This window comes from Triticum urartu, chromosome 7A, assembly GCF_056163025.1.
Source record: "Triticum urartu cultivar PI428250 chromosome 7A, HENAU_Tu73, whole genome shotgun sequence".
In the NCBI taxonomy this organism is placed as follows: domain Eukaryota; kingdom Viridiplantae; phylum Streptophyta; class Magnoliopsida; order Poales; family Poaceae; genus Triticum; species Triticum urartu.
In genome coordinates this window covers 252,731,572-252,745,189 of record NC_141879.1, presented here as the reverse complement: position 1 = coordinate 252,745,189, position 13,618 = coordinate 252,731,572, and the positions used below count along the sequence as shown (strand labels likewise).

At 46.9% G+C, this 13,618-nt stretch overlaps 1 protein-coding gene across 1 annotated transcript; it reads right to left on the bottom strand.

Moving 5' to 3' along the window:
- Positions 1-9,807: 9,807 nt before the first annotated feature.
- Positions 9,808-12,800, bottom strand: LOC125523388 (pollen receptor-like kinase 1). The gene is made up of 2 exons (XM_048688427.2): positions 11,737-12,800; positions 9,808-11,627 (listed from the first exon to the last, which is right to left on the bottom strand). Exons 1-2 carry the CDS (start codon positions 12,419-12,421, stop codon positions 10,093-10,095), a joined length of 2,220 nt encoding a protein of 739 aa, XP_048544384.1. The 5' UTR covers positions 12,422-12,800; the 3' UTR covers positions 9,808-10,092.
- Between the last annotated feature and the right edge of the window lie 818 nt (positions 12,801-13,618).

Here is a 13,618-nt window from a genome sequence, read left to right as displayed (position 1 = left end):
GTAGTCGGTCTGCGTTGGGTACGTAGACAACACTCTCCCCTCTCGTTGCCATGCATCACATGATCTTGCGTGTGCGTAGGAAATTTTTTGAAATTACTACGTTCCCCAACAGTGCTTTCATGCATGAGAGAATGATGGCATGAGTCGACATGTAAAGGTTGTGCCACATCCAAGTAGGGTTCTAGCGGGGAAACCACTGGGACAAGTCAATCCTTGGATGGGGTGGATCACTGTGCTCCTGCTATTACAGTGGTGTAGCTGCCTGGTCCAGCCGGCGACACTCGATGCGACAACGGTTGGCTGATGTGCAGTAATGGTTCGCTCGTGGCCTTTTGGTGGCACATTGCAGTTAGTGTGTGAGTCGTCTTGTGTCTCATTTGGGCACTAGATAGCCAGATCTAGACGACTTGATTCGGTGATGGCATGCCCCTTGCAGCATTTGCATCGGCCGATCTGACTTGGGAGGAGGGGTTGCATGTTTTTGACATCTTGCTTTGCATGCTAGCCTCATTCTAGTGGTCACTCGTTGGCATGTACATATAGTGGAGCGACCGATGGAGCCGGTGGTGGTGCACGCGACTTGATTTTCCGGCTTTGTATGGAAGGCTTCCCCCTAGGCCTCATGTCCTTGCAATGGATCACCTCTAATGGGTATTCGTAGTGTGCCCTAATGGTCAGGGGTGCGCCCCTCATCGACACATGTGTTAGCACGCTTGAGGTGGTCTGTGATTGTAGGTTTGGTGCGCTAGAAAATTCTTCATGTGTGGAGTTCATCCCAATCTGCAATTTTGATGAACATCGGGGCATTGTGGCAAGACTTCTTCTCTAGCAAGTTGGTGTTGGCACAAGGGACTTATTCTATGGTGATGCACTTTGAGTACTAGGTCTTGATGTCCGGGCGAAAACTCCGAGCTCTGATAATCGCATACGTGGAAGTCGCGGCTTACTCTCCCTTATTAAAGGTATTGTATGGAGTTTGGTCGGACTTTTCTCTTCTGTATGAAAACCCATGATACTTATGACCTAAGGATGGAAATGTGTAGGGTATGGTGCGAGTATAGTAATTCCGTACGCATGCCCGTGTTTCTCATGGGCATAGAATCCTACCCATCGGGAACAAAATTCATGCCTGTGCCCATACAGACTGGTATCGATGCCAGGTGGATATCCATCAGGCATATTAACATATCAAATACGGTTGGTCACGTAGTTACTAGGTCCATTGACGCCACCGATAGGTTTCTAGGGTTGGGGAAATGGTGATTATGAGGCAGATGGATGGGTATTGTTGGGGGAGTGGGAGTAGAGGATGGATGTGGACTTTGGTATGGATCTATAGTGCTTCATACCTTATATACAAAGACTCGGTACCTTAGGTTTATGGCACATGTGACCCACATATAAGATCATCGGGTCGGGTTTGGGCATACCCATGGACACATAATTGTACCCATACCCTACACGTGACTGGTCGAGTAGGGTTTGGGCACTACCCATAGGTACAAAAATGTACCCCATACCTGTTAAGGCCGGATACCCATGCCCATGGGTAAAGTTGGCATCTTTTCTGACTTGTATGTGTCTGTATACGGAGATGACGACGTTTATGCATTGTTTCCTTGCCGAAGTCACCTTGGCAAACCTTCTTGTAGTCTGGACTTTTTCAACGGCGGTCGTAGTTGTCGATGTTTTGCTACAGTGTGTCGTCCACCTTGCCATTACCTATATGGGCCCTTCTCTTTTTCTTTATTGATGGTGTGCATCCTAGCCATGCGATGTCGGGTGTATACTCGTTGTTTTTGTACCGTTGCAACATTAGGACTAAATAAAAAAGCGTCATTTATCAGAAAAAAATACTAAGCCATGGATAAGTATGCGTCCATACTATCGTATATATATAACATCCAATTTAGAGCATACTTTCAAATTTAAGAAGTTTGTGTATCACAAAACTACTTGATTAAGATGTGACATATTATGTGCATAACTCCTCGCTTCATGACATTTTGATGTTCATGTATGTAATGCAACTCGGATGTGCGCGCAGTATTACTGAAAATAGTTTCAAGCATTCACCAAACAAATCTGCTCACAAAATGTTAAGAAAATGAATGTCATCTACTTTGGACTTATCTCGCGTTCTCCAATCTACCACAAACTTATTGTCGTGGACCATAATCCATAGACTGAGCAACATAAGACCCAACAAAGAGCATGCCTCTCCAAGAGAATGTATACAAAACGAAATCACCACTCCTATGCCAATGTTGTCGGATTCAACCAAACGTTGGATATATGCCTATGACCACCGAAGAGGAGCTTCGAGCTAACATTTCAACATGGAAACAATGTGATGACATCGACACTACGTGATCTAACTAGAAGGGTAGATCATGGGTTCTCACTCGGAGACGCGCAAGAGCCCTTGGTCTTCTCACGTCGATGCAATACTCATGAGAATGTACAAGTTGAAGATGCCACTGCATCAGTTCCCGTCCTTGCTGCACCATCGCCCCATCATTTTAATATCATTGTCATCCTTAATGCGGAAGAACCAGTGGTTCACTTGCATGGCTAAACTGAACAAAAAATCTGTTTTAATTTAATTTTCATGGACATACTACATCGCCAAAATCAAAGTAACATAATTATACAAGTATTCCCTCCATATCACAAATACATGTTGCCTTGGACATATGTTTACTCAAACTTTAAAGTTATGACTATAAATACTGTTTCAAATATTTGGATTGACAACTTGTAAATCATATGTTTAGATTTGTCTCGAAAAGTATATTCACAATATAATATATTTTTTGTGTCAATTTTCTTATGCTATATGCATACATATAGTAAAAGTAGTGGACAATGATAAATCTTGCAGATCGTATCAATATCTGGAACGATGTGTATTTCTTATTTGAAGGGAGTAGTTTACTTGTTTGGAGACTTTTTTTTTGCACGGTAGTTGTTTGGAGACTTTACATGCATTTAGTTTGCTTACTGTCGTTGTCTTGCAAAGCAAGGTCTGTTATAGAGAATAATTTGTCTTGACAACGTCAGAGCCAAATATAAAGCAATACCATACACTAGTTTCCTCAAAGACAATTTGTGGTTGTGATACCTCGTGTATCCATTTGTGCATGTACAATCCGCATTCTATCATATTAGGCTCAGTATGTTTCATTGCCTCTTTATAGTAGTATGAACCTAGCCAGCCCAGCGTCCACATACATCAAGCCATAAAGCCAGGAATGCCACAAACCACATCTTCGTTGCTTGGGCATGACTCTATACTTTATTCACAACTTGAGGGTTCAAATACTATGTTGATATATCTACACACGCATTTGTTTTGTTCAAACATAAGAATGTAATAGTGAGGTCTATGAATTTACTACTGGTCCGTGTCAATTAGAAAGGTTGTGCTTAACATTCTTGTAGTTAACTAATAACCGTGTACGTGCAACGCACACTGATATTAAGCAAGGTGTTAATTGCATATTGATATTATGTATGACATTAACACGCTAAATACGGCTGGTGCTCAAGACTGAAGCGATTTAGGCTGATAGATCCATGTGATTAGATGGTGGTGAGCGATTGTTTGTTTCAGAGCCAAATATATTAGTTAGAAAGCAAAAAAAAAACCTACAAGACTTTACAACTCACCTTTTTCCCTTGCGAGGGAAAAATCCAAACTTGCGATTTGTTTAGTCGGCGATGATAAGTCTAGTACGAGACCATTTGCTGATGAGAAGGCAATTGCTCCTGAAAAGGAAAATGATGGATAAGCCAATCTCAGCTAATGTACAGAGTGCAAGCATCACCACAATGCACTATGAGCTCACCTTTCCCGCACGTTCTGCCCTAAAATTCTCCCTATCTCTTATACAAACCCTACAATGCTTCCACACAAATTTCCATTTGGTTCCCCACTAAATTTGGTCATATTTGCTGTTGTTGCGAGGACAGAAACTAGCCATGTGTCCAATCTAGCTAGTGAAAAGAGAGCCACACGATAAGGGGCATATCAGCACTGTGACAGTGCTTGCTGCGCCGACGGTGTGACAGTGTTAGCTTCTGCGATAGTGTTTGCAGCTTAATTGTCGCATATAGGAAATTCACGAAATACAACGCGAGTCGTCTGGAAATTAAGAACGTGTATCATGTACGTAGTTGCTACAAACGACATGTAAAAGTAGATTTCAGAAGAAGAAAAATCAGCACATTGCACAAGATTTTATAGCCGAGGACAGTTGGCCAACTGGGATTAGGAGCAAATCAGGCGCTTTTTTTTACGGTGCTACGGCGGGCTTACGTCAGCCTGAGCCATTTTTATTATAGATAAGAGTAAGATACTACAACACACCAGGGACAGAAAATAGCACACAACTATGCTCAACACACCAGAACTTACAGGGGACAACAGAGACACAAGAAGAAGAACCAGAAGTGAGTGGGACAAACATCCAACACCCAGAACTAAGCACCCAGGCAGACCGAGAAAATCAGGCGCTTCTTAACCATAGCAAGCTTGAAATGCCAGTGCGGCAGTTTAATTAGAGTGACTAGTTTAATTATTTTTGCCGAAGATGTTAGCGAGCAGGGAGCTGGATCAGTCGTTTATTAACCAGAGCAAAGCTACACGGCCTGAAATGGCAGTATGGCATTATAAACAACAGCTAGAGTGAATATTGCCGACAGTTGGACAGTTGGTAGAGGGGCCGGATCGCCGGAGAGTGACTCACCACGCATTGATTGGTCAGCCTCGCCTCGCTGCTTCGCGCCGCGTCAGGTACCACAAAGAGAATGGTGCCACGAGAGGGCATAGGCACGGAGTGAAATCTTGTTTTTCCGTGACACTCCGTGCACTCGCGGCCGGTGATGTTAGGCCATCTTCAGCGATGCAAAAAAACCGGTCAACAACGTGTGGCCCAGGTTAGTGAGGAATGGATGTGCCAACAGTCCGGACCCCCCCCCCCCCCCCCCCCCCCTCGTGCCCGGACCGACGTACGGACCGATCCAGGGGCCGCATTAGATGGCAAAACACATCTGAACCGTGCGGTCTGAACAATTGCGGGCGGTTTAAAGGTCCATAAGACGCCCTTGCCGAGTTTTGCCATCTTGGTTCTCTCTTTGATTCGGTAAGCAAAGCAAGTTCTCAGTATATTCTCTTTCATACGTAGAACGCTAATTCATGGAAGTAAATTGAATTTGTTAGCAGCAATCTTTGCAAAGCAAGTTGTCAACAAAAGCTGAGTACTAAACAGCTATGTGGTTTATTGCCTCTTATTCATCCATAGTTCTTCCTCATCGGCACATCACACAAATCTAATACATTCTTCCAGCTAATACTAACCGCCCACGCTCATGGACGTGCATAAGATGGGATTGCGGCCGCCGGAGGTCGTATGCAGTGGGCTTTGCAGTCGTCCATCGTCATAAAGCAATGGTTATCGGGGTAACACAAAAAGCACGACGGGATGGTGTCACTCTTGTAGCACGTATCGTCGTTGATGTGATGCACTCCTCTGGCTCAACCTGCGCGAATGTTAAGAAAAATACACTATTAATACTTGGACATGTGATCAGGCGATTATATGGTAGGGTTCAAGTTGAAATGAAGCAATTAACCGAACGAAGGCACAAGAAGAAGGTGTCGCGTTTGTGCCACTTACATTGTGCATGAACAGCATAACATACGAGAAGGAGCAATAGTGCCTGGACGTCCTTCTCCATGTACTCCGTATGTATAAGATGATTGTGGCTTCAACACTTCTTGGAGGATTGGTTTTTGCCGAAACTACAGAATGCTTTGCGTTGCATATATACACAGAGACAGAGTGGTGGTGGGGGGGTGGGGGGTGGGGGCGGCTTGCTTACATATGGGGCAACTATTAATTGCTACAGATAGGTGAGAAAGGTGTGGCTGCTCCCGGGTGCAGGTGCACCTGCACCTGCATGAACAGTATACCTGAAAAAATATAAAACAGAATTAAAAAAATCTGAAATTTTGGGACATCAAACTAGATTAAAATTTTTAGCTTTCCGCAAAATTTCGTGATCAAATAACATTCAAGGAGTCCTCAGCAAAAAAAAATCACTCCTCAACAGTGAACAAAACTTTGAACACACATTTTGTTATTTTTGCTGAGGGCTCCTCGAATGTCATTTGGTCACGAAATTTTACAGGAAGCTAAAACTTTTGATCTAGTTTGATGTCTCAAAATTTCAGATTTTGTCAAGTTTGTTTTGGTTTTGTTTCAAGTGTACTCTTCATGCGGGTGTAGGTGCACCCGGAGTAGAAAATCAAATCTCACAGATAGATATCCTTTTCTGTGGGATTGCTACAGATACATATCGACTGGGCATGAATTGATTTCCATTGATTACACTCCGTTTCCCTCCAAAGTTATTTGGTCGTCCGCACGAGTTTTTTTTTTTTTTTTGAGTCCCCGCGAGTGATGGCTGCTTACCTGACGGTACAGCGCGCGGGGAAACGCAAAGTACCTGCTGTTGCAATCCCGGCCCTGGCCATTGTCACGTTCCGACGGCCGCGATTTGCTTCCATTTTTGTTTGAGCGAAGTTTGCTTCATTGCCAATATCCTCATGTTCTAGAAGCCTGCCAGAGACCCGCCAAGTCGTTCGCTTATCCATGGGTTTTCACCTTCAAAAAAATTAATGGGCATTTCTCTTTCTAAAATTGTTTGCCACATTTGTCAGTGGTATCAATGGGTATTTCTTACTACCGCTCACTCGGGTAATAAGCTTTGGATCTGAAATCCCTATTGAACGCCCACTGCGTTCAATTGTCAAGGTGTCGCACAGGCGATCAAACCCGAGCGCGAGAGATGGGCGGGCCCACTTTGAGGGTACTGCACAGTACAAGCCAACAACCTTCCAGAAGGTTCCTAGCATGGTTTTTTCTTTACTAGTTTTCTTTTGTTTTTCCTTTTCCTTGTATTTTTGTTTCTTTCTTTTATCAAAATCACAAAATTAAAATATTCAAAAAAAAATCCAAAATTTCAGAAATTGTTCGCGTTTTCTGAAATCATTGACATAAAAAAATGTACAAACTTTCAAAAAACAAATCACATTGTCAAAAAAATGTTCGTGTTTTCAAATCAAATTTGTTCAAAAAACTATTCATGTTTCCAAAAACAATTGTTCTCGTTTTAAAAAAAATGTTCATGAATTTTAAAAACCATTTTGAATTTTGGCTCACAAATTTTCAAGAAATACTTGCGACTTTTTCAACAAAAATGCTACAATATTGCTATAGGAAAACCGGGTCACTATAGTGTCAAACAGGGCACTACAAAGAAAACTGCGTCGTTATAGGCAAAGTGCCCTATGTGGGTTTCTCAAATTCCAAATGAGGCCGCTTGGGAATTCGGAAGGTAGGTTTTGAGTGGGAGTGGTTCAGAAATTTTGAATTAATCTAGAAACATGTTCTGGAAGCCCAACATAGACCCACCAAGCCACTAAAGCCGCACCACCGCTTCCTTCACCAGCACAACGTCCCAACCTAACGGCACCGCCTCGTACCGGCGCCCTGTGCAAGGAGGTGAAACGCCTCGCAGCTGCCGACGTCGCCGAGGCTTTGCTCGACCGCGTCCTCTGCCGGAGGCGAGGAAGGGGATGGGAAATTGGCAGTGGCGGTGAGAGATCCCTCCTCGTCTCCTGTGTGAGGGGAGGTGTTTTTTTCCTTCCTCTCAAATCTGTTGGAAAGAATTATTTTGTTTTTTGAGTCAATTGCACCGGTGGTGCTTGAACTTGCTGCAAATAGTCACTTTGGTGCTAGAACTTGTGACATACATTGAACCGGTGCAAAAACTTGGCTCGGGCGTGCAAATCACGCTTGTATACGAAGTGATGCTGACTTGGCATGCCAATGTGGCATCGAGACTGCTGTCAGTGACGGGAAGGCAGAGCAGAGTGCGTGTGGCCTGTTTTTTTTTGTTTTTTTTGCAAAACCCCCTTAAATTGACATTTTATTTTATTTTCAGCTCTACGAGAGGTGGGTGTTAGTGAAGTGTGAAAATTAATGAAAAATCAAGCTCCCGTGTCTCGAACCCTCGACCATTCCTTGCACAGTAGGACGTAGCCACTACAACTTCCAGTATTCACGTAACAAAATGGATAATAAAGAAATTTAGTGGTGCCACACAATGGATAACTACACTTAATGTAGCGGAACAAACATGCTCGTGGAGCTGAAATGGACTGTGATGAATGCGGATGCGGCCCATTTGCACCTGTTGTTTTTTAGAAATTTGTAAAAGGTATGTAAATTATAATCTCAGTAATAAAAATAATGTTTAATTATTCATGTCGTATAAATATTATATATACAAACTAAATAACTTACGTTTCATAATTGTTCACGTATTATTTTAAAATATTCATATATTTTAAATAATATTCATGAATTACAATTTTGGGGATAATTAATAACAATACAAGTATTTTAACATTACAACTCCAAACTACTCCCTCCGTTCTCAAATATTTGTCTTTCTAGACATTTCAAATGGACACAACATACGGATGCATGTAGACATATTTTAGAGTATATATTCATTCATTTTGCTCCGTATGTAGTCATTTGTTGAAATATCTAGAAAGACAAATATTTGGGAACGGAGGGAGTATTTTTCTAATTATACAAATATTTCCATAATTATATGCACATTTTAATAGTTCAATGTTTGTAAAAATATATTCAAATTTAAATTTAAAATTTCATATGAATATTCATTCATGGCTAATGTCTAAATTATATAATATTTTTGAATATAAATCACGAGTGAAAATTATACCGCATGAACGTTTTATTCATCATTTTGTATAATTAAATATAAGTTACAAGTGTATATTCTTTTGTATCCATTAAATATTTTATTTAATAAGTATTTAAATTTCCATATTTACCAAACATTTTCATAATACATGTGTGTATATTGAAATAATTTTATTTACTAATCATTGTTTGTATATAATATATGCACATTATTTTTATTACTCATGTTTGTATATAATATATGCACATTATTTTTATTACTCATGTTTTTACAAATGTTTTAAAAAGTTAGCGCGTGCAAAATGTGCCATGCTATTTGCAGCTCATAGAAGTCCCTGATGCGTCCTCCTTGTAGTACATTAAAGACTGCTATCAGTAATTCTCATTGCAAACGTGAATGGTGGAGTTATTTGGACGGCTAGCTATCCTGCAATTGGTCTTGAGTTCGAGATGCGGAGGCTTCTGATCCGTTTTTATTTTCACGTATTGACAGGCGGGCCTCACATGTCATAGAGTCAAAATGAAATGGGGGCTGTCATGTTGATAGGGGCTTTTTGTGAGAAATAAATTTTTTGAGGGGGTTTTCACAAAAAAGGCCACAGACCTCCGTGGGCCCCATGCCACGCTGGCACGCCAAGTCAACATCGATTTCATACCCAAATGTGATTAGCACTGTATCTGCACGTCCGAGCCAAGTTGCTGCACCAGTTCAATGTATTTCAAGCACCAAAGTGATCGTGTGCGCCAAGTTTAAGCACCAGCGATGTAATTGACTTTTATTTTTTCCATGACACAATCAAATAGGCCAAAATCCTGTAGGATTTCATATGATGCGAGCATGACATTTCAATCTTTGCGTTTTTTTCTACTGCCCGTGATTTTAGAATTATGTGAACCAAAAGGCCCTAAATTTTACAACTGTGAACAGGATCTGTACTAAAACACAACCCAAAAATGTTCTGAAATTCTGAATCCCTAATCCGCTTAGAGAACATCAGATGAACACTGAGACCAGTTAATCAATCAATTAGCTAAAGATGGAGAACTGTGTTAAAAAAAAACTAAAGACGGAGAACTGTGTTAAAGAAAAACTACAGATGGTGAACTGAGAGAAGATTTAATTACCAAATTACTGCTACCACTGAACATCGAATTAAGGTAGAGTGCAGATCAGTACGTGCTAGGTCCATGTTTAGTGTTGGCTCCATGTACGGAGCGTGCATAGTTGGGTCGTTAGACGGACGTGTGTTGATGTGTGAGCATGCATGGATCAGTGGACGACCGATCAGTGGATGGCGACATTGGTGAAGTCCTCGTCGCGCTCGGTGCCGTCGCTTATCGACGAGTAGAAGGAGTTGTCCTCCCTGTCGCCGCGTCCTTTGGCCTTGAGCTCCTCGATCCCCTTCACCGCGTCCTTGAGCTCCGACCGGCTCTCCGCGTTGCCGTCGCAGCACGCCAAGCCGATCTTGATCAGCTTCACCGCCGCCTCCTTGTCCGCCTCGTCGTCGAACCTGAGGTCCGGGTCCACCACCGTCCGCAGCCACTTCTCCTCCGGCGTCGACGCCACGAGGCCGGCGAGGTCGTTCAGGTTCTGCTGCTCCTGCTCCGGCGCCGCCGACGCCTTCAGGTCGTACGACGGCGGCCGCCCCGTGAGGATCTCGAGGATGAGGAGCCCGAGGCACCAGACGTCGCTCTTCTTGGACGACTTGCCGAACTGCTTCCGCTCGGGCGACTTGAAGGCCACCATGAGCTGCGCGGCGTGGGAATGGTTCATCACCGGCACCAGCGCGTAGTCGGTCATCAGCGGCTCGAAGCGCTCGTCCAGCAGGATGTTGGAGGACTTGAGGTGGCCGTGCGGCACCGTCAGCATCGGCAGCTCGTCGTACATGTAGCTCAGCGCGCTCGCCACGCCCTTGATGATCTTGAGCCGCGCCGCCCAGTGCACCACCGCCTTCTTCACCCCGCGCCCCTCGCCGTGGAGGAGGTGGGCGAGGCTCTTGTTCTGGACGTAGTCGTGCATCAGGAGCTTCTCCTCCTTGCGGTAGTAGTAGGCAACGAGCGGGAGGAGGTTGGGGTGGGAGAGCCGCCCCAGCCGCCGCATGTGCTCCTCGAACTCCTCCCTGCCCACGCGGTTCATCTCCTTGAACCGCTTCACCACGATGGACTGCCCGCCGGTCAGGGTCGCGCGGTAGCACAGGCCGAGGTTGGAGCCGGCGTTGCCGCCCAGCACCTCCGCCGTCGCCTTGAGCAGGTCCTGCAGCTCGAATAGCCTGCCCCGGTCCTCGCGCACGAACGTCAGCCGCCCCTGCTCCCCCGCCTTACGCGTGCCGCCTCCGGCTGCCGAAGCAGTTGCGGCGGTAGGGGCGCCTGCCGTTGCGACCATGCGCCCCGAGTCGCCCTTCGTTGGCTCTGCGTTGATCTTCCTCATCGAGGGCTTCTTCGAGATCGACGGGCCGAAGTTCTCGGTGTCGTACTCTCGCCGCCGCCTCTGAAGCGCCAAGAGCGCGAAGCCCATGAGAGCCAGCACGCCGAGGATTGCCACCAGGACGCCGTAGGACATAGAGCCCTCGGTGGGCTCCTTAGGAGCAGCATCTTGTGCGGCCTTGTCTGCCGGCGGGCCCGTCGTTTTGTCTGCCGCCGGGACTGCCGGTGCCGACGGCTGGGCTCCGCCTTTGTCAGACGACGGAGGCGTTTCCGTTTTAGCAGGTGCTGGCGGCGGAGACGACGGAAGCGTTTCCGTTTTAGCGGGTGCCGGAGTCAGTGACGTCGGCGGGGCCGCGCATTTCTGGTCAAGTAATCCACCGCAGAGCTTCTTATTGCCTGCACCGAAGGACAATGTCAGGGCCAGACATACATGCGCCGTCGTTCGTCGACGTTGCAGCACCAACCAACTAGGCCGTCCGGTAATGTGCATACGTATTTTGCTCACCGGCAAACATGGCGGCGCCCATGGATTTGAGGCTCGCCGGAATCTCCCCCTCCAGCTCATTGTTAGCGACATTGACGACCTTTAATTCCTTCTGCGGGAGGTCAGGGATTTTGCCCTGGAACTTGTTATCATCGAGCAGCAGGTCCATGAGCTTGGGCACGCCGGCGAGCGAGGCCGGGATTGGGCCGGAGAAATTGTTCTTGGACAGGGCCACCTTCTTGAGCGAGCTCATCCCGTCGAACGCGTCGGCAGGGATCTCGCCGGAGAACTTGTTCCCGGAGAGGAAGATGGCGCGAAGCCCGGGGAGCTCGTTCACGTCGGGCATGGGGCCGGTGAACTGATTGTCCATGAAACTAACCGAGCGGAGGCCGCGGAGGCCCTTGAGCGGGCGCAGGTCGATCGTGCCGGACAAAGCCATGTTCTCCAGCTGCAGGCCCGTCACTTCGCCCTTGTGGCATATGACGCCCGCCCAGCTGGAGCCGGCGCCGGCGCAGGGGCGTGTGCCCGGCGACCAGTTGCGCAGCACGCCGGCGTCGTCCTTGATGCCGTCCTTCAGCTTGAGGAGCGCGTCGGCGGCGGCGTCGGTGTCAGCTAGCTGGCGCGCGGGGTGGGCGGCGGGCGGGAGCAGGAGGAGGCAGACGGCGATCGACAGCAGGCGCGCGGGGAGGGGTGGCGCTCCGGCCATGTCCGGGACGGTGCCGGGGAGCCAGCCCGCCGGCGCCACCGGTTGACGACGGCGGGCGGAGGCGGCGAGGTCGCAGCCACGAAGCTGCAACCCGGTGCTGGTCGGGCGCGCGGGAGGCGTTCGCTGGCCGGCCAGCACACGTTGTTGTCGTCGAGAGGAACGCAGCGCAGGGAAGGCAGACGCAGCGCGCGCAACCCCGGAAACGGAGAAGACTCAGGGTCGCGCGCGTGTGTGCGCTCGCGGGTGGTGTGGGCAGAGAATTCGGGAGCGTGTGGGAGGGAGCGTGGTGGCGAGAGAGAGAACTGTGGCGTAATCAATGGCGGCCTATTGCTCCTGCCCAAGAATAGACCAAGGCCTCCGCGTCCGCATGCGCCGATGAGGCTGAGGTTGTCAAATCAAGTCTTTCTAGCCGCTGTATGTAAACACTCTTCAAGGCCAAAATCGATTCGTTGGCCTTAGCATCCCCCCATTTCGCGCCATTATTTTCGAGCAACCTTTTTGGCAGCAGTACCTCTAGAAATTGGGACTGACTACCAGTACCAAGCAGTCGACTTCTTTTCTCTGCATGCACCTCGTGGTGTGGTGTGCCGCGTAAGCTAGCTCGGGCTGGAGTATATAGCAAAAAACTACCTCATTACAAGCTATGTATGTTTGTAAAAAATTATCGCTTTCTTTAATTTTTTAAAATGCTACCATAAATTTGGTTGGTTGTTCCAAAAAATACTGATTGAACCATTAAGTTTTAAGCAAAATTATGACAACTTGGGTCCACTTGTCAGATTGACTGATAGCTGACCGTTAACAGGCCATGATACATGGGCCCCACATATTTTTGAAAGACTTTCAGGTCCCTAGAAATAAGAATAAAAAGCAATCAGGTCCCTGTAATTTTTTTTAAAGCAATCGGGTCTGTGCGAAAAAGTATAAAAAGCAATCGGGTCCCCGCCTGCGACAAGCTCGCGGGAGCCAACGAAGGGACCATGTGCGCGTCGTCCGACCTTGCTTTGCAGGCGAAGCTCGAGGGCGTTCCGGCTGCTGCACACGGCGGAGCCGCTGCTCCCCCTGCTGCACGTGGTAGCTCCCGTTGTTCCGCTGCTCATGGCTGACCATGGCGGGGCGTGGCAGCAGGGGTGGCGGGCAAGACAGCAGATGCTGCTACGTCCCGAGGACCTCCGGGTCGGGGTGGCACCATGGCCG

Excerpts from the sequence above, each read along its gene's own strand:
- LOC125523388 (XM_048688427.2), bottom strand. The coding sequence starts at position 12,421 with ATGGCCGGAGCGCCACCCCTCCCCGCGCGCCTGCTGTCGATCGCCGTC. Across the intron at positions 11,628-11,736 it reads GGGCGCCGCCATGTTTGCCG|GCAATAAGAAGCTCTGCGGT; the intron begins GTGAGCAAAATA and ends CCTTCGGTGCAG.